The sequence below is a fragment of the Trichechus manatus genome, unplaced genomic scaffold (assembly GCF_000243295.1).
Source record: "Trichechus manatus latirostris isolate Lorelei unplaced genomic scaffold, TriManLat1.0 scaffold00035, whole genome shotgun sequence".
NCBI lineage: Eukaryota > Metazoa > Chordata > Mammalia > Sirenia > Trichechidae > Trichechus > Trichechus manatus.
This window is the reverse complement of record NW_004443971.1, coordinates 15,030,685-15,056,778: the sequence shown is the minus strand read 5'-3', so window position 1 is coordinate 15,056,778 and position 26,094 is coordinate 15,030,685. Positions and strand designations below refer to the sequence as shown.

At 52.9% G+C, this 26,094-nt stretch overlaps 1 protein-coding gene across 1 annotated transcript in view; it reads left to right on the top strand.

Annotated features, from left to right (window-relative positions):
* PKP1 (plakophilin 1) overlaps positions 1-25,691 on the top strand; it is a 47,834-nt gene extending 22,143 nt beyond the window's left edge. Inside the window, exons 3-13 of the mRNA XM_004375307.1 lie at positions 9,047-9,441; positions 12,553-12,697; positions 13,675-13,882; positions 14,692-14,869; positions 16,535-16,649; positions 18,393-18,548; positions 19,474-19,650; positions 22,097-22,250; positions 22,656-22,842; positions 23,430-23,514; positions 25,582-25,691. Coding sequence (XP_004375364.1) covers positions 9,047-9,441; positions 12,553-12,697; positions 13,675-13,882; positions 14,692-14,869; positions 16,535-16,649; positions 18,393-18,548; positions 19,474-19,650; positions 22,097-22,250; positions 22,656-22,842; positions 23,430-23,514; positions 25,582-25,656 — 1,875 coding nt within the window. The 3' untranslated portion in view covers positions 25,657-25,691. The remainder of the gene's footprint in view (positions 1-9,046; positions 9,442-12,552; positions 12,698-13,674; positions 13,883-14,691; positions 14,870-16,534; positions 16,650-18,392; positions 18,549-19,473; positions 19,651-22,096; positions 22,251-22,655; positions 22,843-23,429; positions 23,515-25,581) is intronic.
* The last annotated feature ends 403 nt before the right edge of the window (positions 25,692-26,094 follow it).

Here is a 26,094-nt window from a genome sequence, read left to right as displayed (position 1 = left end):
AGATTGACCTTTGGAACCAACCTGGAGAGGGTTCCCAGGAAATCCCCAACTTCTTCCACATCTAACTCTGTCCATAATCAGCTCCCAGGAGACCCCACAGTGCTGGGGACCAAGGGGAAGGGAGCACTCTGGGAGGAAGCCTGGCGAGAGGTCAGGGCCAGCCAGTGACCCGTCCCTCCCTTCTACTCCCTCCTGACCCCCCAGAGGCTTAGAGCACGGGTGCCCAGCCTATGACCAAAGAAGCTCAGCAAAACTTGATTAATTCCAGGAGACTTCAAGACTCCGCCTCAGTTCCCAATCTCAGCGTGACTCCCTGTGATCTCAGCCCTGACTCATGTGAGCTCGTCAGTGCGGTTGGAGGGGAACAAAAACAGTCACTCTTCTCCGCCTTCCCTCTCATGGTTCTAGCCAGGATGGACCAGTTGTCACGGCTACAAGGCTTCCTTGCCCACAGGGGTCCCTCGGGACAGAAGGTCTTCCAGCCCAGCAGCACTGGCGTACAGTTGAGCAGCTACACTCTTCTTAAATGTCTTCAAGGAGAAACTTGCTGAACCTCCTACAATCAGCCAAAAGAGGGGGCAGGCACCTCCTATATCTGGAATCCCTGGGGAGGGGGTCTTCTAGGAGTCAGGCCAGCACTGGCCAGAGATGCTGGTGGAGTTCCTGGAGCAGCCCAAAGCCTGCTCCTGCACAGTGTGCTCTACCAGCAGAGGTCTTTGCTATTGGGACTTCCTAGGCATCAGCAGATGGAGGGGAGCAGAGTGGATAGAGGGCAAACACTGGGTGGGGTAGAAGTCCCTTAGCAGTGTGTCCTGGCCAAGCCTAGAGATCTCTGAGTTTAATATGCTCCCAGAGAGAGTGAGGATGCTGACCCTGCCCTAACACCTCACTGGGGGGGTCTTGTGAGGCTCCAATAAAATGATGAATGGGGAAGCTCTGTAAAACCTGCAAAACGCCATACACTGCTGAGGTACTCTCAGCATATGCTCAAGAAACTTCCAAAGACCTTCCCTACCTGGGTTCACCCCGGGCTAAGTGATGCATGTCCCACATAGGCAAGTGGAGAGTGCATATGGGAATGTGTGTGGGTGTGTGTGTGTACACGTGTCTTCCAGAAGGGACATCTATTACCCATGTGCTGGAGGGCCCCGCCAGCTGTCCCTCCCTTCATGTGAAATTCTTGATTAATCAGCAGAAGTGGTTGATTTCCACTATTGGTATCTCCAAGGAGCTCTGTTTTGTGCCAAGTAAGCATATACCCGGATTGACACAGTGTCTGCAACAGTGGGCTCAAGCATAACAACGATTGTGAGCATGGCACAGGACCGAGCAGTGCTGCATTCTATCTATGGTGCATAGGGTCACTATGAGTTGGAACTGACTTGACAGCACCTAACAACAGCAAGCATATATCCCTCAGGATTTTTCTACCTAACAGCCTTTGGCGCAAACGGTTAGGTGCTCGACTACTAGCCAAAAGGTCGGCAGTTCGAACCCACCCTGAGTAGCCTTGGAAGATAGGCCTGGCAATCTGCTTCTGAAAATTCATAGCCTTATGAACCCTATGGAGCAGTTCTACTCTGCACACATGGGGTCACCATGAGTTGGAATCAAAGACAATTAAGAGCAACAGCTTCTTAGGGCTGGGAAGCACCTCCTGGCTTAGGGCACAGGGGCAGCTCAGGGGACCAGGGGACCTCCTCCTCAGACTTCCCAGCACATGGCAGGGGACACTTGGCACAGTGGGCTCTTCCCACCCCTCGAGTATGGTCTTCCACAGCCTGGATCACCATCCCAGATTCCAGGAATTACTTCACAGTGGGCACCTGGTAAGGCCCCTTGCCTCTCCCTCCCCAGAATGAACTGTCAAAGTCATCACTGTGGCCGGCCCCTGAGTTTGAAAGCCGGAAGCTGTGACCACAGAATGTGGGGCTCCTGGAAGGCAGACTGACCAGGCCTTAGGCTTGTTTGAGCCCATGAAAGAGAGATGGCAGAGTCCTCTGCCCCTCGGGTCTGTGGAATCACATCTGCAGTGGCAACTGGCTGCCAGGAATCTCCTTTCCAAACTGAAACAGGGATGCCTGCATATTAAACCTCAGGTCCTTGTTTCCTAAACCCATCTGGAGGCACCAGGAGCTGAGACAATCCTACTTCTCAGAGGAGGAAAGGAGATAAAAGAGAAGATCTTCAGGCAATCTGCCTTCTCCCACCATTCAGCGATTAAGAAGGAAGCAGGACATGGAGACAGAGCTGGACGCTGGAGCCAGCACAGCTGTTTGTTCAGCCCTCAGATGTTACTGAGCACTAGCTCCGAGCTAGGTGCCAGGGTGCACAGTGCAATCTCCCCTCTGTGGCCACCAGCAGAAGCAGAGGCCGAGGTGGGCCTGACCCTCCAGCTGACCAGAAAGTCAGCCTTGAAGCCTGGACCCCAAGAGGACAAGATGCCCCTTTCGCCCCAGACTCATGACCTCCCTGGAGAGACCAGCACCTTCTTGAAAGACCCACAAGCTACAGCCCTGAGTTTTATATTATTTTTTCTACTTGGGCATCAGCTATCCAGATACTTTAGAACATTTGTTCTGAATTATCCACATCCATGTCTTGATACTGACTGAGGTCTGCTCACAATTTCCACCCTTCAGCGGTTCTGAGGGACACTGACCACGATTAGCCAGATCTCTCAGGATGGGCATCCAAACTTTCATCTCGTTAATTTTAGAAATCCAGGTGATAAGACCTGCCAGCACCTGGCATCGGGCTGTTTCAGGTTTCATGTGTCTCTTCCCAGTACATGGGGATCTTGTCATCCACCAGCCATTGTCCTTCAGTTCACAAATGTCTATCAAGTGATTTCTGGGGCTGGGCCCTCTCCTCGGTAGGCATTACTAGTCTTAGGGTGCTGGTGATGGAATCATGGGTGCTGCTCCTCCCTGCCCTGGAGGACTCCACTGTCAGCCATGTCCACCACAGCCTCCTCCAAGGACAAACGCAATTGTCTTTGCCCAGACATCAGTGCTTCTGAGTGGTGGTGCTGCTCTGTCCAAAGCAGTGGACCAGCCCAGGGTGGACCCCCTGCTTCTAGTCAGAGAGGGAGGGTGCCCGGGAGGAGGCAGAAATCAGGGCCCTCCCCCTGCTGGAGTCCCATCTTTGGTGACTCAGGCCCAGTGGCACCCATGCTGATTCAGACTGCCAAGTAAGCAGCCACCCCTATCCCTCTGGGAGAACTCTCAACACCCTGGAGCCCCATGTGCTCCCTCCTGGGCAGCCCTGGCTGGGAGGGGACCTGCCATCTCCAGACCCCCTGCCCAGCCCTCCTGTGCATCATCACAAAGTGCACCTTGCCACCCTGCGACTGGTCAGCTCTGCCTAGCCCCCAGGAAGAAGAAGGAGTGTTGCTGCTCACAGGGCCCCTCGTATGGGCACTGAGTGGGGAGTGACAGGAACCTAGAACGTGGCAAGTGGAATCTGTCCTCGAGGAGCCTCCAACCAAAGTCCTCTCTCAGGAGAGCCCCTGCCAGGCCTGAGAGCACACGGAACCCATGAAATTGTGTGAGTGCATGAGTGCTCTTGAGAAGGGTATTGGGAGATCTACGTGGCTGGAGATGGCCCTGTTGAGCACTTTGCTGGGTGTGTGATGGAGCAGGGAAGAGCAGGGTGTATCCTGCTGCAGAGCCGGTTTGGTGGGTCCCACCTTGCTGGCAGAAGCATGGTTTCAAAATGGACTAATAGCTGGGAACACAGACACTCTTTTCATGTTGGCCTGCCCAGTTGCGTACCTAGCTCCCAGGGAGCCAGGCAGCTTCTGTCCCGGCAGCCAGAGCTGGAATAAAACTTTCCAGGCCTGAGCAAGCAGCTGAAGCATCCTGGACCATCATAGATTGAACCCATTCTGTGCCACCCTCATAGACTGGCTCACCCTACCTGGATCCCTGTGCCTTCCCCACAGCTCACTTAGTTCATGGCAACTCCCCTGTGCCCATTGAGGCTGAGGGAACGCCAGCGTCCATCAGCAGCCTGGATCGAATCTCCGTCCCCAGCCCAAATTCCCAGGACAAGTCACAGCACCACTTGTATTGAGCATTTGCTGTGAGCCTAGCCCTTTTCTAGGCACAATAAAGACCATCTTTGCCCTGCAGAGCTTGGGGAATGACAGAAACCTACATTAGCAACTGGAGAGCAAACAAGACTAAGACCACAGGCAACTGGATGTGAGAATGAATAATTCTAACTCTGGGTACTTTTGGTATCTGGAGAAAGGGCTTTGGGTTGAGTGGGAGCAGGCTTTGTGGAGATGACAGATTTGAGAAGAGGCTTTGAAGAGATGGAGGATTTATGAAGAGGTTGGCAAGCAAAGCTGTCCAGGGTGGGGAAGAGCCTGAGCAGAAGCAAGGGTGATGTCGTGGAGCGGGGAGGGGGCGTGAAGGGGTGTGTTGCGGAGGGGAAGAGATGACTGGATAGGCAAGGTGTGGCCAGCCTGATGAGTTTGTCTTGTACATAATAGAGACACTGTAGGCTCTCAAGCAAGGCATGGCTAATGAAAGCTTTGTATGAGGAACGTCACCATGATGGCATCCCAGGGCAGGAGCCAGAGCCCCAGGGCTGGGTGGGAGGCTGGGAGGAGTCACTGGAGCTGCCCAGTGGTGAACTGATGAAAGCCAGAGCCAGTGTCTGAGCCGTGGGGGTGGGAACGGGGTAGTCAGAGGGAGCCTCAGATAGAAAGACGCAACAACGCCACTTCTTCCTAGTGGTTAGTTACTGTACTGTCCTATGATCTTGGGTAACCAGGAGCCCTTCCAATGTTGAAGGAGGCTCTTCAGACTGAATGGGACTTCAAGGGTTTCGAAGCTGACTGTATTTGGTTATACAAGGTCTGGGATCTTGGGCTTATATTACTTTACTTTGGTCTAGTCATTCTCGAGGACTCAGTTTCCCGGTCTGTAAAATAAGGGGATTGGCCTCTGAGAACTTCCTGACTTACGGAGGATCAGGAAGAGAGGATTATGTTGAGAGCCTGGGGAGCATTCAGTGTGGGGTTAAAACACCACACTTCTCCAAGAAGGAGGGTGGAAGAAAGGTAGGTGAGTTACAAGACCTAAGTCATGAGCAGAAAGCTGAGGGGAAGCTCCTTGCTAAAAGCAGCCCTTCCTGGCCCAACCTGAACTGTGGTTCTAAGAGTTGATCCCTGACAAGCCCCACTGGTCTCTCAGGTAGAGAAACATGTCTCTCTGGACTCACCCAGACCTTCCACCTAGCTGTCCGATCCAGCCTGCTTTCTGGTTGAGGGGTCAGCTCTGCTCCCTAAAAGTTGAGCCGCTGGAATGTTCTGATTCATGAATCATCCCACTTGAGGCTGGAGTTTCCCAAAGACACATGAGATAACCAGACAAGGGGTGTGTGTGTGTGTGTGTGTGTGTGTGTGTGTGTGTGTGTGTGTTACTGTCCTTTGTATTCAAAGATGAGGACACTGCCAGCTGTGATCACTAGATCACTATCTGATTGTGAGGGTGTTACTGGGAGACCCAGCACAGGCAACAAAGCTTTCTGCCTGTTGTGGGCACACAACGCACTGCTCTCGCCTTCCGTTCTGGCTGCAGCTGCTCACCCAGGACCTGGAAGGGAGTGTTTGGAAATGTGTGGGGGCATTTTTGCTAGTTACAATGATTGAGAGAAGTTACTGGCATCCAGGACCTGAAGGCCAGGAGGACTAAACACCCTGCAATGCTTGGGACATCCTGCACAGGGAAGAATTGTCCTGCCCCAAATGCCAAGGGCACCCACATAAAGAAACACCGTGCCATTCAGTCATAAATAAAGACACCACATCATTCAGTCATAAAGCCTTCCTCCCCTCTGGGTGTCCCATCTTGAATCACACTCCTCTGTGTTTATAAAACATATTTAAGCCTGTTCTGTGGCTCTGAGGTGAGACCAGCGTGGGACTCTAAATACTGGCTTGTACCCCTTTCCTGGGCTGCCCTGGCTTCCTTGGTTTATCCCCCTTGTGTGCCAACCTGGTAGCTCCTTGAGGTATGGCTTGGGGGATGTAAAACCCTTCGGTCAGCTCCTAGAAGCAGCCAGCCTGTCTCCCACCTGAGTGTCAGGGAAACACTTGGTACCTGCTGAATAAACACTTAGGTCATGCACTGTCTCAGGCTCCTTACAAACATTAACTCATTGAATTCTCACAACAACCCTCGACATTGGGTACTATTATAACCCCAGTTTTACAAATGAAGAAACTGAGGCACAGAGCAGTTAAGCTGCCCAGGGCCACCCATCTGGCAATTGATATGGCCAGGATTCAACCCAGGCAGTCTGGCTCCAGAGTCTGTGTTCTTACCCAGTGTATCTTCCTCTGCCTTGAGTCTCAGCTCAGTGAGCTTTAGGAATGCACCTGAATTTCCACCATGGCACTGCCATTTCAGCCTTCTGGAAGAAAAGGGGGAAAGGCTCCAGGCTTCAGCTAGGTCACAGGCGGTCTGGGGAGGGATAGGGGCTCAGCCTGCCTTATCTGAGCCTTGGAGGGTCTTGGGGGGGGCCTGGCTGAGAGGAAGCACTTCTGCTTCTCAGAGTGCCAGCAAAGAGCCATGATGAGGGGACAGTCATCCGCAACAGTCCACAGCCACCATGTTTAGACACCACAGCCCACCACTGCCTGTGACACAGGAGCTGGGCGGGGTTCCCAGGAGTGGATGACACCCCTGGGGTGTGGCTAATGGGGGGGCTGGGAGATGCAGTCCCCTGGGGCTCCTTGGCCTCCCCACCACACCCACTGCCTGTGGGCAGCCCACCCTTGCTGAAACTTGGCAGAGATGCCAACGCTCCTTTTCCCAGCACAGAGAGCAAAGCCCAAAGCCTCCAAAGCCTCAGTCAGGCTTAATCAGCATGATCACATTGCACTGGGTTGGGGCCTGGACAAATGTTTGGACTTTTCATCAGGTGTCAGAGATGATGTCCAGGAGTGTCATTTACTGAGAACAATGTGCTCCTTGTGCATTTCCACTTAGTCATCGTTTGGGAGTGCTTGGCTGCCGTCCACAGTGCCAACTGCCACTTTCTCCCCTGGGAGGGGAACAAAGGTGAGGAGGGTGTGGCCATGGCCCTAGCACCAGAGGCTAAGTGCATATTTGGCAGGTAATCTACAAGGTGTGCATTCCACGTCCAGATGCCCAGTCCCTCTTCCTCTGCCTTGTTACTGTCTGTTCTTGCCTCCCCTGATGCCCACATGCCAGTTCCCTTTGGGGTAGGTTGGTTTGACCTAGTTTGGGGGAGACAGTTGTGCCTGCCTGAGTGCACAGCTGGGTGTGTGGGCTAAGGAGACAAGCATGCTGTTGCCAAGGTTAACAGTTTGTGGCTCCTGAGTTTGGTATGCCATTTCTGACTGGTAGCTTGACACGCAGTCTTCCTGGGAGCTTGAGCCACGGGAGGTTTCCTGCTCTTTAAGACTCTCCCTGCAGAGATAAAGGGGAGCTGGCCAAGGGCAACTCCCCAGCCTGGTGTGGGTAGAGCTGGTATGGAGGGGAATTACCCAGTTGCCTCACCACCACCCCCTACACAAACACACACACACACACACACACACACACAAGTACTCACTCATGGGGTGGGGCGGGCAGGCTCCAGACTGCTGGGCTTGGCCCTGGCTCATCCCAGGAAAGGTGAGCCCCAAGTCAGCACCTGTGTGGAGACATTTTATCAGGCTCGATGTTGATCCTCTAGTCTGGAACAAGTCAGAGCAGGCCAGACCCACCGGCCTACGAGCTCTTGGGAAGGTCCTCCTCGGACCATTGCTTTCCGGAGCTAATTCCCACCAAGTCCCAGCTTCGCTGGTGCTTTCTTCCCAGGGAGGGGCTGACTTCCAGGTGGGCTCACACGGAGCCCCGTGGGGTGCCTAGGTGTCTATTGTGTGTTCTGTGGGAGTGGTCCTCTGCCTAGCAACCCCCACCCTTGCCTGCAAGCCTGACCATAAACCCATGGAGGCCCTTACTGGCCCCACCTGCAGGCCCCCAGCTGCCCCCACGTGTCCAGGTGTGCCCAGAACAGAGAGTTCTGTAAAAGAGGGCCCAGGGATCAGGGTTATTTTCCTTCTTTGGCCTTTGAGGATTTCCCCATCACAGGTCCTGTTACCATTTGCTTCTTGCCCTGGCAGAGAGAAGACAAGCTGAGGGGTTTAGCAGAGAAGTAACAGTGGAAAAGAGTCCCTGGGTTGTCAAGTTAACACGCTAGGCTGCTAACCAAAAGTTTGATGATTCAAGTTCACCCAGAGGTACTTCAGAAGAAAGTCCTGGTGATCTACTTCCAAAAACTCAGCCGTTGAAAACCCTGTGGAACACAGTTCTGCTCTGACACAAATGGGGTCGCCATGTATTGGAGCCAGCTCAACAGCAACTGCTTTTAGCAATGGAAAACAGCCTTCCGCCATACCAGGAGTTTCCGTGCACTGAGGGCAGGTGGCATAGGAAGGCTAGTTGTGTCAGAAGCTGTAGGCATCTGGGAAGAGCACGGGCGAGGGCTTGGAGACCCGGGCTCTGGTTCACCCTCCCCTCCCCAAGTGACTGCTGGAAGGCCCCTCTTCTCTCTGGACCTCGGACTCCCCTCCTTGATGGTGCCAGTGTGGGACCAGATCAGTGACGGTCAAACTTTTTTAATTGTAACCCACAGTAAGAAATATGCTTGACATTGCAACCCATGTTGTTTTATAAGCCAGCACTTGTCTTTACTACCTGCATTGCACTCGGATATTTTATTTTCCAGGAGATTTTCTTTTTTTTTTTTTTTTTTTTTTTTTTAGTGATAGTCACAATCCACTAAATTGATTTCATCATCCACAATGGGCCATGACCTGCAGTTTGAAAAATAATGTATCAGCTAATGACTAAGGTTTCTTCCACGCCTAACATTCTGGGATTCTGGAACATTTCCAGTAGATAATCCAGAAGCAGGATTTCTGAGGGGGTTTGGGGGTGGACTGTCTCCTGGGGCCAGCTGGATTCCAGGATCCCTGGTCAGGAAAGTTGGCTAAGACTTTCTCCCTTTCCTTGCCCAGATCTACAATGGGACCCTCAAGCGGGAGTCGGACAACAGGCGCTTCAGCTCCTACAGCCAGGTGGAGAACTGGGGCCGGCACTACCCCCGGGGCAGCTGTGCCACCACTGGCGCAGGCAGCGACATCTGCTTCATGCAGAAAATCAAGGCAAGCCGCAGCGAGCCTGACCTCTACTGTGACCCTCGGGGCACCCTTCGCAAGGGCACACTGAGCAGCAAGGGCCAGAAGACCACTCAGAACCGCTACAGCTTCTACAGCACCTGCAGCGGCCAGAAGATGGTCAAGAAGTGCCCCGTGCACCCGCCTTCTTGCCCCTCCAAGCAAGACCCAGTGTATGTCCCGCCCATCTCCTGCAACAAGGACCCGTCCTTTGGCCACTCAAGGGCCAGCTCCAAGTGAGTGCTTGCAGGCTGGAGGGAGGGGCCAGGGCGGGGTCAGGTGGGAGGCAAGCCTTGCAATTCTACAAGGGAGCTCCCAGGATATGGTGAGAGGGACAGCCTCTGCCCTTGGGGAGTCCCTAACCTGATGGCCCCTGCCCTCAGGAGGCTGTCGGTGTGAAGGGGGAGACAGAACCCCAACACTGAAACAAATATGTTGAGTATGTAGGTTTTGGAGCCCTGGTGGCGCAGTGGTTAAGTGATACAGCTGCTAACCAAAAGGTCTGCAGTTCGAAACCACCAGCAGATCCTTGGAAACCCTATGGGGCAGTTCTACTCTGTCCTCTAGGGTCGCTACTGGTCGGAATCAACTCAGCGGCAATGGGGTACATGTAGGTTTTAAAGGGTCACAGATTATGAGTAGAGTGAGGTTAATTAGAGAAAGATATCTAGGCCAGTCGTTCTCAAAGTATGTTTCCTGATTCAGCAGTATCAACATTACCTGAGAGCTTATTGGAAATGCTAACTCTTGGGCCCCATCCAGACGCACTGACTCAGAAACTTGGAGAGAGGGGCCCAGCAATCTGTGTTTTAACAAGCCCTCCAAGTGATAGTAATTCACTAGAGTTGGAAAACCTCCGATCGTGGGTATCCATGTTCTGAAAGAGTAGAGGACTGTGCCTTGGTATAGATGATGGGAGAGGGGGCCGTGCTCCAAGTTTTTGCACGGGTACACCCAAAAGACATGCAGGACAAATATACAAACTGAGAGACATGATCTAGTGCTAAGGAACGTAGCTCAAATCCTGTAAATGTTGAAGGGCATCGCCCAGTGGGAAAAAAGGAGACCAATCAGGGTGTTCTGTAAAGAGCCATGGACACTAGGTGGGTTGGAGACAGGGTGTCGTGAAAGATAGTGGGACTACTCTCGGGGCTCAGAGACTTATACCGAACCTGTTGCTGTTAAGCTAATTCTGACTCATGGTAACTGTATAAAGCAGAGTAGAACTTCCCTGTAGGGTTTCCAAAGCTGTAAATCTTTACTGAAGCAGACTGCCACATCTTTCTCCCACAGAGCGACTGGTGAGTTCGAACCATTGACCTTTCAGTTAGTAGACGAGTGCTTTAGCACTGTGCCACCGAAGCTTCTTCAGAGACCAATAGACTGAATTGTCCTTTATCACCGCCTAATGATCAGTGCTATTCATTAATCTGACAAGTGTTTACTGAGCATCTACTATGTACTAGGCTCTGTGGTTAGCGCTGGGGATACCACCACCAACTGGACAGACCAGTGCTGCCCTGGAGCTCTGAGAACTGCCTTAACCACTCTTCACTGAGCCCCAGGAGCTTCGCATTCTGTATCTCTAACCCTCCCAACCCCTTGGAGGAGGAATCTGAGGCACAGAGATGTTAAATAGCTTGTCTGAGCCCACACAGCTGACACCACATCCTGTGCTCTTCCCTATTGGTGCCACAGTGTTCTGAAAATAAGCAAAACCCCATTATAAAGCTAGACCTCTCCTAACTACCTGAGGCCATAAGGTATATTAGGATGATTTGGGAAAAGACTCAGAAATCTCTCTCCTTTGGAGACTGATCAGGGCAGCGTCTGGCCCTCGCTCGTTGCCCCACACCAGAGGCTCTGAGGTGTAGGTAAGACCTCCCATGGAGGGGATGGGTGACAGGCCATTTAGAGGTTTCCTATGACTGATGGATGCAGGGTGATGTTCTCTCAGTGTGAGGCAGGGATGCTACAAACCCAAGACCAGGAAGCTCTGCTCTTGGGTGATTTTTTTCTAGAAATGGATTTGGGTTGCCAAAGCTAAAAACCGTGACTATTTATTGAGCATCTACTATGTCAAGACATGAGGCCAGTACAGATGAGGAGAGGGCTATCTCTATAAATGCTGGGAGGACATGGAGCAAGGTAGGGCTGGGTGCCACGGAAGGGTTTGCCCCCAGCTCTTGGAGAACCCTCAGTCTCTATTGGAAACCAAGACACAGATGTGCAAAAAGGCAGCCCATGAATAATCAACATGGGGGCCAGAGGGGCTCCTGGAAGAGAGGTTTCATTTCCCTGGGAAGGCTTCACAGAGGAAGTGAGACTTCACAGCCTCGTGGCATGATTAGGGTCACATGGGTAGGGCGGAGAAGAGAATAGATTCTAGACACAGCCATGCCTGAGACCTCATCAGGGTACAGTGAAGAGGACAGTCTTGCCGGAGTGGACCCTTGTTGGGGGTGGAGAGTTTGCGAGAGGACACAGGGAAGCCAGAGTACTAGATTGAAACATATGAAATTTCTGGTTATGGGCTTCAAAAAATGTCGACCATTGGCCATTTCATATAGTTCAAACTAATACATGTCCTTGAATATCAGTCTAAGCAGTTCGAACTTGAATCTGCAGCATAGGGAAGTCACTGATGGTTTCTGAGCTGGGGAACAACACAAAGTGAACAGGGTTCTAGGGATGGTTGTCTGGTAAAAGACTGTAAAATTTGGAGTGGGGGTGCTTGGAGAATAGAGCCACTTGGGGGACTGTTACTGCAGTGCCTACAAGATTGATCATGGTCAATAGGAAGGTGGTGGCTGTAAGAATTGGAAGAAAGGAATGGATGTGAGAATTTTTGTATAAGAAGGGTCAAATAGTTTTGAGGGTGAGTGGGTGGATGGATGGATGGATGGATGGATGGATGGATGGATGGGTGGATGGATGGATAGGTAGATGGGTGGGTGGTGGATGGATGGATTGATGGATGTACAGATGGATGGGCTCATACCCATTCTCTTCCATTTTCCCAATACCAGGCACAAATGTGAGAGATGACAGGGAGGGTGGAGAGCTTCCCCTCAGTGAATAAAACAGAGTTTTTCCTCAGTGCAAAGGTAACTCACCTGCTTGGGTGTTAACCCATGACCAGGACCTTATCACTGCCAGACTTTTCTCTCCTCTGGAGGAGCTGTCCACAGGGTTGTTCTCCAGGTGAACTTGGGGCTGCCTTGTTCTAGCTCTCAGGAGGGCAGATGAGACTGTGGCACTTACAGTGTGCAAGGGAGAATTCTGAGCCTCAAAGCAGAGATCCCAGCACCCTGTGTAACCCACCTCCACTGCCCCATTCCTCTCAGGATCTGCAGTGAGGACTTCGAGTACAGTGGGCTGACCATCCCCAAGGCTGTGCAGTACCTGAGCTCCCAGGATGAGAAGTACCAGGCCATCGGGGCCTATTACATCCAGCACACCTGCTTCCAGGATGAATCTGCCAAGCAACAGGTAACTGGCTGCCACTTTCCTCCCTAGTAGGCCTGAGCAGGGTCTCATGATGTCAGCCTAACCCTGCATTTAGAGATGGATGGGAGCATTTGCAGTTGGCTCCTTCTCACCCCACCCAGCTGCCTGGGGTGAGGAGTATACTTGGCATTGCCCTAGATCAAAGCTGGGCATCTTAACCCTCCATGCAGAGCAGAGCCCTCTAGTTGACTGGACATTGCCCCACAGATGTGGAGCCAGGTGTGCTTCCCCCATTAGACGTGGAAGAGACACTTCAGTGACAGCCATGAGTTCAACAGAAACCACCTTTCTCAAACTCCACTGAAGAACATGACTCTCCACACCTTCCTCTCCCTCTCTGTCCCTCTCCCTCCCTCTCTCTCTCCCTTTCTTTTTCTATCTTTCCCTCCCTCTCTCTCTCTCACCATATTATGACCCCTTATCTCATCAGGCATCTGTGGTGGAAACATGGCTTTTCTATGCCTCCCAAATTTAGCTGGCAGGGAGGATACCCACAGGGCTCTGCAGTTCAGTCCAGTGCTGTAGTGTCATAAATGTGTTTCCTAGAGAGTCCGAGACTAGTTGAGCTACTAGGACTAGTAGAAGAAAGAGTTTCTTGGGAGGGCCTCCTTTATGTCTGTGCTTTGCTTTAGAATTTTAATGACTATTTATGTCCATTTTCTCATCTGATCCTCACTACCATACACCAGGGGAAGAAAGTAGGGTTCAGGGTAGAAAGTGACTTTCTGAGGGTCCCCCAGCTAAGATGCGGGGGAGCTAGGATCTGAACCCAAGTCTTTTGGCTTCTGGTCAGAGTCAGTTACCTCTGCTTCACACTGCTTATTTATTTTGGTTGACTTGGATGTTTCCGAACTGAGAGTAGATATATTTGGTCTGACAAAAAAATCCACTTTGAGTAGAGAATTTTAGATTAACTCTACCTCCCTTGACTGGGCGACATGGCAACCCTGTTCCGGCAGGTCTATCAGTTGGGAGGCATCTGCAAGCTGGTAGACCTCCTCCGCAGCCCCAACCAGAACGTCCAGCAGGCCGTGGCTGGGGCCCTGCGCAACCTGGTGTTCAGGAGCAACACCAACAAGCTGGAGACCCGCAGGCAGAACGGGATTCGCGAGGCCGTCAACCTCCTGAGGAGAACCGGGAGCACTGAGATCCAGAAACAACTGACTGGTAGGGACACCCAGCCACAGAGAGCCAGGGTGGGAGCTGGGCAGGATCACTGGCCATGGCCCCGAGCTGGGTGCCGGCAGTCCTCAGGGCTGGGCAAAGGCATAGCTGTGCAGATTTGGGCTCAGGCTAATATCCTAGGAGGACAATGGCGCTGGCTTTGCCCAGGTTAGTGTTGTACAGATAGTGACTCTGGGGTGGTATGCATACCCACAGGGGTCAAGGTCTTTTTGAGGATAGAGGGCAGGGAGAAGAAGGCTGATGTCCAGGCAGGGTCCATATTCAGCAGGCTCTGGGGTTGGCAGGTGATGTAGAGAAAATAAGGAGAGGGGCAGGAGGTAACAGGTCTTAAGCACCTACCCTGTGTACCAGAAACGGGCTAAGTTCGTGGAGTTGGGGGTGCAAGAGATAGAAGTCACCATGAGGCCCTCAAGTTGGACTGGGAAGATGAGACCATGTACAGAGTAACAATTGATAAGTAACTCCTGGAATGACTTTCAGGTGGAAAATAAAGAACACTAGAAGATTCTGAGTGCTAAAATGTATAGTATAACCATCCATCAAATGCCCTTTGATTACATTCCATGTCATAATTTTGACCTAAGTAGAGAATTCTAAGATGCTCCCTACTCTCAAAAAGCCTACAGTCTTGTTGGGATGTTGAGAAATAGGCTCATGTAACAATTGGACTTGGTAGACCAGGCCTACCTGGAAGGTGATGTCTCAGTAAGGCCCAGGCCGGGGGTGATAATGTGGTCCCTGGGGCCTTCCTGAAGCTGGCATGTGTTGGATTGACTGTCCCCAACCCCCAGGGTTGCTCTGGAACCTGTCTTCCACTGATGAGCTGAAGGAGGAGCTCATTGCCGATGCCCTGCCAGTCCTGGCCGACCGTGTCATCATCCCCTTCTCTGGCTGGTGTGAAGGCAACAGCAACATGTCCCGAGAGGTGGTGGATCCTGAGGTCTTCTTCAATGCCACTGGCTGCTTGAGGTGAGAATAGACGGCAAATGAGGTCTTCCTGCCCCCAGCCTTGGGCCCTTCCCCAGGCAGCCCCCTCTCAGCCAACATGTCACCAGGCCAGAGAACATAACCTTTAACCTGGTGCTGGTCCTCCGGGCAGGCTCCCAGACACAGGGATTCCAGGCATTCCTAACTTCCCTGGATATGTTAGGGCTTAGGACCCTGGGACCTCCTTTGAAGGAAACAGTGGACATTAGTTAGGAATCTAATAGTAGAAAGGTTTGGATCTACATTTTCATTCTGGTTCAACCATTTCTGCCTCCTCCGCCCCTGAAAAAATGCATTTCTTGTGCTATCTTGAAGAGCATCCTTTAGCCAAAAGTCTACTGATTGGCTGTTAATGAGTCACTTCTCAGCTGTGGTGCTGAATCCATTTGCCATGCTGGTTGGCATGGAGATGCACTTCTTTGTCCAAAGTTTCCTGAGTTCCACACCAGGGTGTGGCAAGTCCCTGGGGGGCTGTTGAAAGCGGGAATCTTGATGTGCTCATTCTAGAAGCTGAGGTTTATAAGCTGGAGGTGGCACAGGGGTGGGGTGAGTGCTGGAATGGGGATGAGGGGGAGGGGGAAGCGGAGCTGGATCCCTTTAGGGTCACCCCATGCTCTAGTGGGCTTTGTTGTCCCCAACTCCTGAGAACCCCCCAGAGTGGGGGCTGCAGTTGGCAAATGCTTCTGTGTCTCTATTTGTGCTTCTCTCTGAAGCCCCTCCGCCAGCCTTCAGCGACAGCCTCCAGGGAGCAGGGAGGCTGAGAGATGAAAAGCCTGTGTAATTAAGGACTTTATGGGGCTGTAGGGCTGTTGGGAGGAACACCAGCCACACCCCACCTGCACCAGGCAGAGGGGCCCAGACTGCTTGGGAAGGAACCTACTGCGGGGAGAAGAACACAACTTTGGTGGGAGGCGCATCTGGTCCCCAGCCCAACCCCGCCTCGCTCCATTCCCCCATCCAGCACCTGGCCCTAGCACCCAAGGGGCTTTTCCCGCCTCACAGAAAGAGACAGGAGCCTCCAGCCATGCTCACAAGCACCCACTAGTGGCAGATGTATGCCTTGGGTGCCAGCTGCAGCGGAGGCATAGGCAATCATAAAGTCACAGGCTGGGGAATAAGTGGGCAGAACCAGTAACCAGTTGCCATGGAGTGGGTTCCAACTCATGGCGGCCCATGTGTGTCAGAGTAGAACTGTTCCTCATAGGTTTTCAGTGGCTGATTTTTCCGAAGTAGATGGCCAGGTGTTTCTTCCAAGGCGCCTCTAGGTAGACTTGAACCTCCAACTTTTCAGTTAGCAGCCGACCATGTTAACCTTCTGCGCCAGCCAGGGACCACCCAGAAAGAAGGACAGAAAAGAACGGGGTTCAAACAGGAACCCATCTCAGCCTTCCCCGTTACTGGACAAAATTAAGCTAAATGATTTTTCTTTCCTTCCTTCTTCCTAATTTCTTTTCCCTTTTCTCTTCTTTATCCCTCTTTCTTCTCCTCCTCCCTTCTTCCTCCTACCACAACCTCCACCCCACCCTCTCTGCCTGTCTGCTCTCTTCCCTGTGTGCCCCCCTACCGCCACTCTCTCCTCTCCCCACCCTCTCTGCTCTCTCTCTCATCCTTCCCACATCCTCTCTGTCTGTCTGCTCTCGCCCGCAGGAACCTAAGCTCAGCAAACGCAGGCCGCCAGACCATGCGTAACTACCCGGGGCTCATTGATTCCCTCATGGCCTATGTCCAGAACTGTGTGGCGGCCAGCCGCTGTGATGACAAGGTGAGAGAATGGCCCCCTGGTGGCACCCAGCAACCCCTGCCCCAGCGCCAGCCCCGGCCCTCCTGTTGCCTGAGCTCCAAGGTCCAGGGCCTTGCCTCCAGTCAGTGAGGGCAGCTCCTTGGACTCCAGGTCCCGACATTTTTCTCTCTCAGACTCCACGAGTCAGACCTGCACTTTCTGGGTACCTTTGAGGTTTGGCCAGGTGACAGGACAAGAGCACAAAGATTGGGACAGAGCAGAGGGGACGTCTGTGTGCAGAGTGCTCTGACCCTTCCCACTGGCACCAAGGTGGTTGTCAGTGGTGCAGGCGCTGCAGCCAGCCTGTCCCAGTGACAGTCCTGTCTCCCTCACCTAGACACCTCATCTCTCTGTAACCTCAGTTTGGTCTTCCCTCAAATGGAGATGATCATAATAATACCTGCCTTATGGGTTGTCGTAAGGGTTTGATTAGTTAATAAGCAAAACTGGTAGAGGAGTGTCTGGCACAGAGCAAGTGTCAGTGAGCGTTTGCTCCCGCTGATACTAGTGGTGCCAAGCCCTGGGGAATCCACGCTGGTGCGCGAGGGCGGCCTCCGTGTCCTCCCCGACACAACCAGCCTCTACTACCGCTGTACCCCACTGCCTCCCAAAGAGCCATGGCAGAGCCACCCCTCGGCTCCCTGTGGAGTTTTGGACATACTGGCACAAACTAAAAGAAAGAGCATGGAGTGAAGGAAACTGAGAGCTGAGGTATTTCCACACAGCAGGACAGTGACCAGGAGTGGGACTTTTAGGAGTGGGAGGAGTGAGGTTCCACGGAAGCGTGGGCATCGCGAGCGCACAGGTCCTGAGCTCAGTTTCCCTCTGGAGGAATTTTATCCCCTGCTCCCTCCACTGGGAGCAACAACAGGGCCTCAGGAAAGAGTCGTGTCACTTGGCCGCTCGGCGTGGTCCCAGTGTGCAGCGTGCTTTTCTGCCCTGTGTGGAACATCTGCTACACCTGTGTAACCTCAGGCCCTGGATGTCAGATTCCCTCAAAACTCAGCAGCGGCCAAACCTCCTTAGAAGAGTAAATCTGCTGCCCCCGAGCCTCAGCCTGTGAGGCTGACCAAAGGAAAATGGCGGATCTGCAACCAGCTGTTCTCGTGAATTACTGGGTCCCAGGTTTCTGTTTGTGTGGACTTGGGATGGGCTAACACCTTTGACATTGGCAGCCAAGGACTGGCCATGAAAAGAGGGAATGGTAGGGGAGTGGGAACTCATGGCTTCTGAACCCAGAAGATACTGGGGCTGCTGAAGGCATTTGCGCCAGGAGGGAAGACAAGTTCTTCAGCATCCCAGTAGGCCCATCGGCACATGGTCCATAGCAGTAGTGACAATAGCCACTGTCTGTTGAATCCTACTGTGTAATGTGTGCCCCATTACAGGTACTTTTCATATATAATCCTCCCGATAGCCCAGTGAAGTAGATGATTTTAGTCCCATTTCACAGCTGAGGAAACTGAGGCCCAGAAAGGTGAAGCAAGTCACTTCTTAAAGTCACACAGCCAGGAAATGATAGAGTAGAGATTCAAACCCAGGTCCCAGGAAGTGTCACCAGGAGGTTTTTTCAGACTGAGGGCAGAGTGGGTGACCCATGCTCATCTGCTCCCTGTGCAGACTGAGGTGGCTGCCCCTCTCGTGTTGGTTCAGGGAGGGAGTGTGCCTGGGAGCCCCTCCAGAGCTGGGCAGAGGCTCAGGCACTGTGCTTCTGCTTGTTCCCAGTCTGTGGAGAACTGTATGTGTATCCTGCACAACCTCTCCTACCGCCTGGATGTGGAGGTGCCCACCCGCTACCGCCAGCTGGAGTACAACGCCCGCAATGCCTACACGGACAAGTCCTCCACCGGCTGCTTCAGCAACAAGAGCGACAAGATGATGGTGAGTGCTATACTTTGGCAAAGCCAGGGCCCGGGCCCCACCAAGCACCCCACCAGGCCCCGCTGCCTCATCCACCTTTCCTGTCAGCCCTCCTGGATCCTGAAAGCAGCCCTAGGGGACAGGCCCATCCCAAAGTCTTGGCCTTGGGATCGTTTGCACTTCAAGGAGCTGAGTACAGGGCATGGCCAACTTGCATATAGAAGGGGTCTGTGTTCTTGGGATTGTAGGAGCACAGACTACTCCAAGGTCAAAATCATCAACTGTGTTGGAAGGCCTCAGTCTCCCTTACTGAATAATGCATAAGGCCTTCCCCTGTCTTCTCCCTCACCCCTCAGGATTTAGGATAGCCAGAACTTTAACCTCTCTCCAGCCTCGGTTCCTATGGCCTGCTTTCCAGATGACACCCAAGCCCTCCCAGGCTTCCCCAGAGGCACAAGGGTGCCGTGGAGGGAGGATCAGGCTTCCTCCACCGTCAGGGAAGCGAGCTGGGCACGGCTGTGGAAGGCAGGCCCTGGACCACCCCTGCTGGCCCAGGGAGGATCAAGCTCAGGGTCTGACTCTGGAAAGGGAGGAAGCATCATGGCGTGAGACCCCAGAGTGGCCTCTCCCAGCTGGAAGGTTTGGACAGAGGCTGCCCGGGGCCACACTGCCGGAGATGCCAGCTGTGCTTTCAGCCTCCCTTGGACACAGTCCTGAGGACCATGGCTGCTTCTTTATTCCACGGAGCTGTCACAGTGCACAGAGGACGACGGTGCAGCAGGGGTGTCTCTAGGCTCCCTGCCTCGGTGGCCATTCTCCACCAGGGAGGCTCTTCCCCAGTACTTCCCGTCCAGGAAGCACTGCACTGGGGCTGGGGAGAAGGAGGCAGAATGCTTGGTTTGGACCTTCCCTCGGGGTTTCCCACTGACCTGCTCTTTGTCCCCAGAACAACAACTATGAGTGCCCCCTTCCTGAGGAAGAGACCAACCCCAAGGGCATCAACTGGCTGTACCACTCAGATGCCATCCGCACCTACCTGAACCTCATGGGCAAGAGCAAGAAGGACGCCACCTTGGAGGCCTGCGCCGGCGCCCTGCAAAACCTAACTGCCAGCAAGGGGCTGGTAGGAGAGGCCTCTCCTTCCCCCTGCTGCTCTCCCCGCTCCTGTAGCCACCAGCCAGGCTCTGCTTCTGGCTTTTCCCATGAAGTGCATATGGGCTTCAGAGCTTCATTCTGCAACAAGTGTAGAGCACCTGGAATATGCAAAGCTCTGGGCTAGGCATTGGGGAAGTAATGATGGAGCAGAAACGTCTCCGCCCTTAGGAACTCACGGGGGTGTACTGCGGGAGGACGCACTCCTGCGGATTGTCTGTGCCCACAGAATCTCCTTTGCCTTGGGCTCCTGCTGGAGTTCAATGCCCCCAGTGCCTGCTGGCCCTCCTGGGTTCTATGCCTGGGATCAGGAACAGCCATGAAGAGTGTGTTTGTGTCAGAGGGAGTGTCTTAGTTACCTAGTGCTGCTGTAACAGAAATACCACATGTGGGTGGCTTTAAAGAACGGAAATGTATCTTCTTACAGTTCAGGAGACTAGAAGTCCGAATTCAGGGTGTGACTCTAGGAGGAGGTCCTTGCTTGTCTATTTCAGCTTTTAGTAACTGCTGGCAATCCTTGACATTCCTGGGATTATAGGTGCATCTGCCTCTGTAGTCCTCAGATAGCGTCTGTCTTCCTCCACATCTGCATGCATCTGTGTCTACTCTCTCCTTTTATAACTCAGAAGTGATTAGGTTTAGGACACACCCTAGTGATACGGCCTCACTAACGTAACAAAGAAATCCATATTTCCAAACAGGGTTATGTCTACAGGTTAGGATTCCAACACATTTTTTTTTATTTTTTTTAATTATACTTTAGATGAAGGTTTACAGAACAAATAGTTTCTCATTAAACAGTTAGTACACATACTGTTTTATGACATTGGTTAACAACCCCACGACATGTCAACACTCTACCTTCTCAACCTTGGGTTCCCTATTACCAGCTTTCTTATCCCCTCCTGCCTTGTAGTCCTTGTCCCTGGGCTGTTGTGCCCCATTAGTCTCATTTTGTTTTATGGGGCTGTCTAATCTTTGGCTGAAGGGTGAACCTTGGGAGTGACTTCATTACTGAGCTAAAAGGGTGTCTGGGGGCCATACTCTTGGAATTTCTCCAGTCTCTGTCAGCCTCCAACACATATGCTGAGGGGACACAATTCAGTCCATAACAGGGAGCCTCCCATTTGCTGTACTGACTGGGATGGAAATAGAGGGTTTAGGGCATAGGCAGGTCTAGAGGCAGATGTGGCAGAATCAGCATAGATTTTGAGATCAAGTATAGTTTGGAGGGCATGATAGTATGGGGTGGAACCATAGGAGAGCTGCTTGCAATCCAAGAAGGGTTTATGTGGGAGCTATTCTTCATCTTCACTTAGGACAAAAGGGAACTGGGCAGCAGCAGGACAAGGGTGAATGAAGAGTAAAGAAGAGCTTTCCTGACTGTGAGGGTATGAGGCTGGTAGTCCGAGAGGACTCCAAACCAGCCAGGACCAGGTTAGGACCAGGGTGGCTATGTTGCTTGGAGACCCAGAGGAGTTGACCTACTTCCAGGCAATGCTGGATTATATCTTCCTGTGGACCAAGACCCTCTCTGATCCATCTTTGTCTTGGCCAAGCAGTCAATACATGTATATTGAATTCTACTGAGGTAGGGAAGTTGGAAGGGGTCCCTGGGTGGCACAAAGAGTTAAGCACTCGACTACTGGCTGAAAGGTTGATGGTTTGAACGCACCCAGAGGTGCCTCAGAAGACAGACCTGGAGATCTGCTTCTGAGAGGTCACAGCTTTGAAGACCCTATGGAGCAGCTCTACTCTGCACACATGTGGTCGCCATGAGTAGGAATCGAGTCAATGGCAACAACAAGTTGGAAGAAGCAGAGGCTTAGCAAGGATAACAAGCACCCAGGGGCAATCTCTAAGTTTGTGCCCACCCCTAGCCTCGTATACGGGAGTAGGGGGTGGAGGGGTGATTCTCTGGCGTCCCCTTAGATTTGCACCTGGGAGCAAATGCCCCGCTCTAACCCCCACTTGCTATGCCTCTGGGAAGAAGATGGGCAGATCTTCTTTAATTGACAAATGTTCTCAACTGCATGGTTTCATGAGAGCAGAAACTCCCGGGAGACAGAGGTAAGGGAGGCAGAGCTGAGATAGAGGGGTGAGGAGTGAGCGGACCTGAAAGCTGATCCTGGGTCACCCACAAATGAGCAAACTGGGGTTTCCCTCTCACCACCCACCTGGGCTCCAGGCTTACCCAGGGAGCGGGGATCAGGGTCAGGAAAGAAGAAGGTGTGTTTTGGCCTGGTGTTGTGTGGTTTTCCCTGTGTAAGCAAAATTTTGTCTGTCTCTGCCAGTGCTTCCAACACAAAAGAGAAGAAGTTCCAGGACGTCTTTGTTAGGGATTATCTGCCCCTCTTCTGCCCTCCATGTGCCTGGGAAGCCACAGGCTAGGTTCTCACTTGGTCCTTCTTTCTTAGATGTCCAGTGGCATGAGCCAGATAATTGGGCTGAAGGAGAAGGGCTTGCCGCAGATTGCCCGCCTCCTGCAATCTGGCAACTCTGACGTGGTGCGGTCTGGAGCTTCCCTCCTGAGCAACATGTCCCGCCACGCGGTGCTGCACAGAGTGATGGGTAAGTGCCACCTCCATGGGTGTCAGGACCACCCATCTCTCCTACCTATCTAGAGGAGGAGGAGACCCCCTTTAGGTGCCCTCAGCAGATCCCCCACTTTCCAGAGCCTGCTGGAAGGTCTAGATCTCTACCCATGCCCTGGGATGAGCATTCCAGGAGGGGAAGCAGGCCCAAGAGAGGCTGGAGGTAGCAAGGAGCAGGTCACCTGTAGAGGATGGGGAGTAGGTTAGCAGAGTCCCACCTGAGTCTCAAACCCCTGATTTAGAGCCAGAGTGAGCCTTGGTGGGCCACCTTGCTCAGAAGCTGGGTGAGAGCAGTCCAGGACTGTGGCCCCAGAAGGAACTCCATAGTCCTTCTTTCCCTTGGTCATCCTGACCCATGCCTTCTACTCCTTTTTTCTCCCAGGGAACCAGGTGTTCCCAGAGGTGACCAGGCTCCTCACCAGCCACACTGGCAACACCACCAATTCTGAAGATATCTTGTCCTCGGCCTGCTACACTGTGAGGAACCTGATGGCCTCCCAACCACAGATAGCCAAGCAACACTTCTGCAGCAGCATGCTCAACAACGTCATCAACCTGTGCCGCAACAGGTTGTGTACCCTCCCTGACCCTTCTCCACAACACAGCCCTCCTCCCTGCAAAGCAGGCACCAATGAAGAGCAAGAAGCTGTACCTAGTGCAGGGGTGGGGAGCTGGGCTGGGGAGGTTTGAATGGAAGAGAAGTTCCAGAAGCCGACAGTGCTGTGAAGATAAGAGTCCAGCATCCAGGGATCAGGGCTGCACAGTGGGGATGGAGGCAGCTCAGTTCTTGGCTGGGGGACTCTATGGAGCACTGGGTCCTCAGAGGGCCAGCAGGAGGCATGAAACTGTAGAGCCACCTGAGTGGGAGCGCTGTTCTCCTCCATAGGGCTCTGTCCTCCCAGAGCAATGGCTGGGGGCAGAAGTGGGAGAGCACGTCCCCCCAGGAGTCCCCCAGGAGAATCCTGAGTGCCTGTACGTGGGCAGGGGCGTCAGGCTATGCCCAGTGTATAGAGTGACTAGAGGTCTAGATGCCCCAATGGGGATCCCCTCTCATGTACCCTTGGGGTCTCCCACGTCTCCAAGACCTGGTCGTGAGGGTAGGAGGGTGGAGGGTGCACCATCTCATGCCTCACAAATGGACTTCCCACCCACCCAGTGCCTCCCCCAAGGCTGCAGAAGCTGCCCGGTTACTCCTGTCTGACATGTGGGCCAGCAAGGAACTGCAGCCTGTCCTCAGACAGGTAAGAGCCCATACCACCCACCCCGTCCAGCTTCCCCTGCACTGAAGGCCTAGAGGAACAGGAAGGAGAGGAAGATCAGCCAGTGAGACAGAGAGTTGGGGAAACAAATGTGTGTGACAATAAAGGTGACCGTTGGGATCTAAGAGGGATGCCCAGCACAGAGGGCTGAGGGAATCCAGGAAATCTGTGAGCAGCCTGGGGGTGGGGTCCTGTAGAAGCAAACTGCAAAGCAGTGTGGACAAAAGGCACACCATTCATTTGGGGGCTTGAGGTATACACTGGCTGGGAAGGTAGGTTTGGGCTGTGTTACAAACCCCTTTAATTTCAGACTAAAGAGCTTGGACTTTTGCCTTTGGCACTGGGGAGACGCTGAGAGTTTTGAGTCGAGGGTTTCATGATCAAAGCGACACTCTAGACAGACGAGTTCCATGCCCGTGTGCAAGGCAGAGCAGACTGGGAGACCCTAGAGGCTACTGTGGTTGTCCAGGTGACCTTGGTTCCTCTCTGTCCTCAATGCCTTCAACCTGACCGGTCACAAAGTCCCCTAGCAGGTCTTGTTTATAAAATCTCTTGCCACTGGACCTTCTTTCCCATTCCTGGAGCAGCTGTTCTTCGGAGTGAGATGTAGGCAGCCGTAAGGATGGGAATAAAGGGCAGGAGGTGGGACAAATGGAGTAGTACGACTGACGATGCTGGAGCTTTGACCTTGGAGGCACTGTGGTTACATTAACGGGAATAGATACGTTGAGGAGGGGTCGAGAATGCTTTTGATGGGGAGAAAGAGGAGTTCCAGCGTTCTTTTCCCTCAACACCATGGTGAGTGTGGGCTTGGCTAAGGGACAGCTGCTAGGAAAGCCAAGTAGAGTGAGGCCGGTGAGGAGGATGGGGTGAGGGTCTTCTCATGCTCTCTGATGGTGGTCCAGAGGGTTCAACTCACTCCAAAATGTAAATAGAGACCACACCCAGCCTAAGACACGCATACAGAAACCAGTTACTACACTCTGGGTATGAATTCCCTCCTGTGCAGTGCCTTTGGGAAAACCAACTTCCTCATTCAGTCTCTACTTCTTCTCCCTATACCTGTGCTTGACAAGAGCCTCAATGTGCTCTAGGTTGGTGCTCCAATTCCCAAAGCACCTTCCCATCCATCATTCATTGGGTTATCACAACCACAGGTGAGGCAGGCCTGCTTGGCTTCTGTCCATTTTGCAGAATAGGGAACCACGGTCTAAGGAGTTTGAGTGCTGTGATTCCGTGAGCTAGGGCAGGAGCTAGGATGAGGATCCAGTGTTTCTCACTCCTGGGCACTCCCCACCAAATTCAGCCAAGCTCAACAGGAGCGAGCAAGCAAATCTACAGGGGAAGAAATGGCGTCGTGTGATACTTACCCATGCGAGGCAGGCATGGGCCTTTGAGTCCATTGCTGTTTTGAATCCCCTGGCCTCCCCTCATGTTCCCAAGTGCTGGCGAAAGCCGACTTGTCTCCCCATGCCTCAGAGCTCAGGGTTGACACCAGTGTCCTCTTCTCACGGCACCTGGGCCCACTGGGGCTCACATTATGCTGTTCTTACTCACCCCAGAACATTTATTGAGTACTTGCTGTATGCTAGGAGAAGTAACAAGAATAATATGCTGTCTCCACCAGCAGGAGTTGAGGATCCAGTGAGGCTGGGGGTGGAAGGCAGACAAGTAAACAGAACCTTCTAGCACAGTGGCTTCTCACTTCCAGCACCAGCCACTGCTCAGTGTTTGATAAATGCTGGGCACAGCCTGCCTGCCCAGAGCTCTTGTCAGGATTAACAACAGCAAAAAAGAAAGGGCGGGTCAGAGAGAAGAACAACTAACAACTTCTCTAATCTGAATTTGGTGGTGGTTCTATTTCAGGAGTTATGAAGATCCTCAGGCCTTGATTCAGGTGTCTGCAAATGCAAGTAGGGCTCGGTAGAGTAGCCAGAGACTATGGTTGAATTTTGAGGATGCTCCAGGAGTGCAATTTTGACCCTGCAGGAACCCCCGCCCTGTTTTGTCCTAGGATAGTTCATGTGCTCGATATTTCTCTTCTTGCAGCAAGGCTTCGATAGGAACATGCTGGGAACCTTAGCTGGGGCCAACAGCCTGAGGAACTTCACCTCCCGATTCTAAACAGAGGCTGTCCAAGCAAGTTCGGCTTGCAGGTAAGAATCAGCCCACCGCCCCCCCACCGACCCCTGGGGCAGGGGGCACCTCTAGGACAACTGTGGTGGCCTCAGCCAGTCTCAGAGAGAGGGGCCTGGCCTATGCTCCCCAGGAATGTAGGAAGCATCCTTGTCCCGGGAGACACAAGGGCTGCAAGGGTAGCTGTGTGGACTGCTTGACCAGAGGGTCACGGGCTGTCCCACCCCAGGGCATTAGGGATGGGCAGTGTCCTGGTAGCGTCAGCAGGGCCAGACGTCTGGGCAGGGCTGCTGCGTACAACCGTGTACATTGCGTGCTGCACAACCCAGGTGGTGTCATCCACATGGACTACGGTATGAACGCCCCCTCCCTCCCAGAGTTATACCACGTGTCATTCTGGGTCTGAGCATCCACGGTTGACTTTCT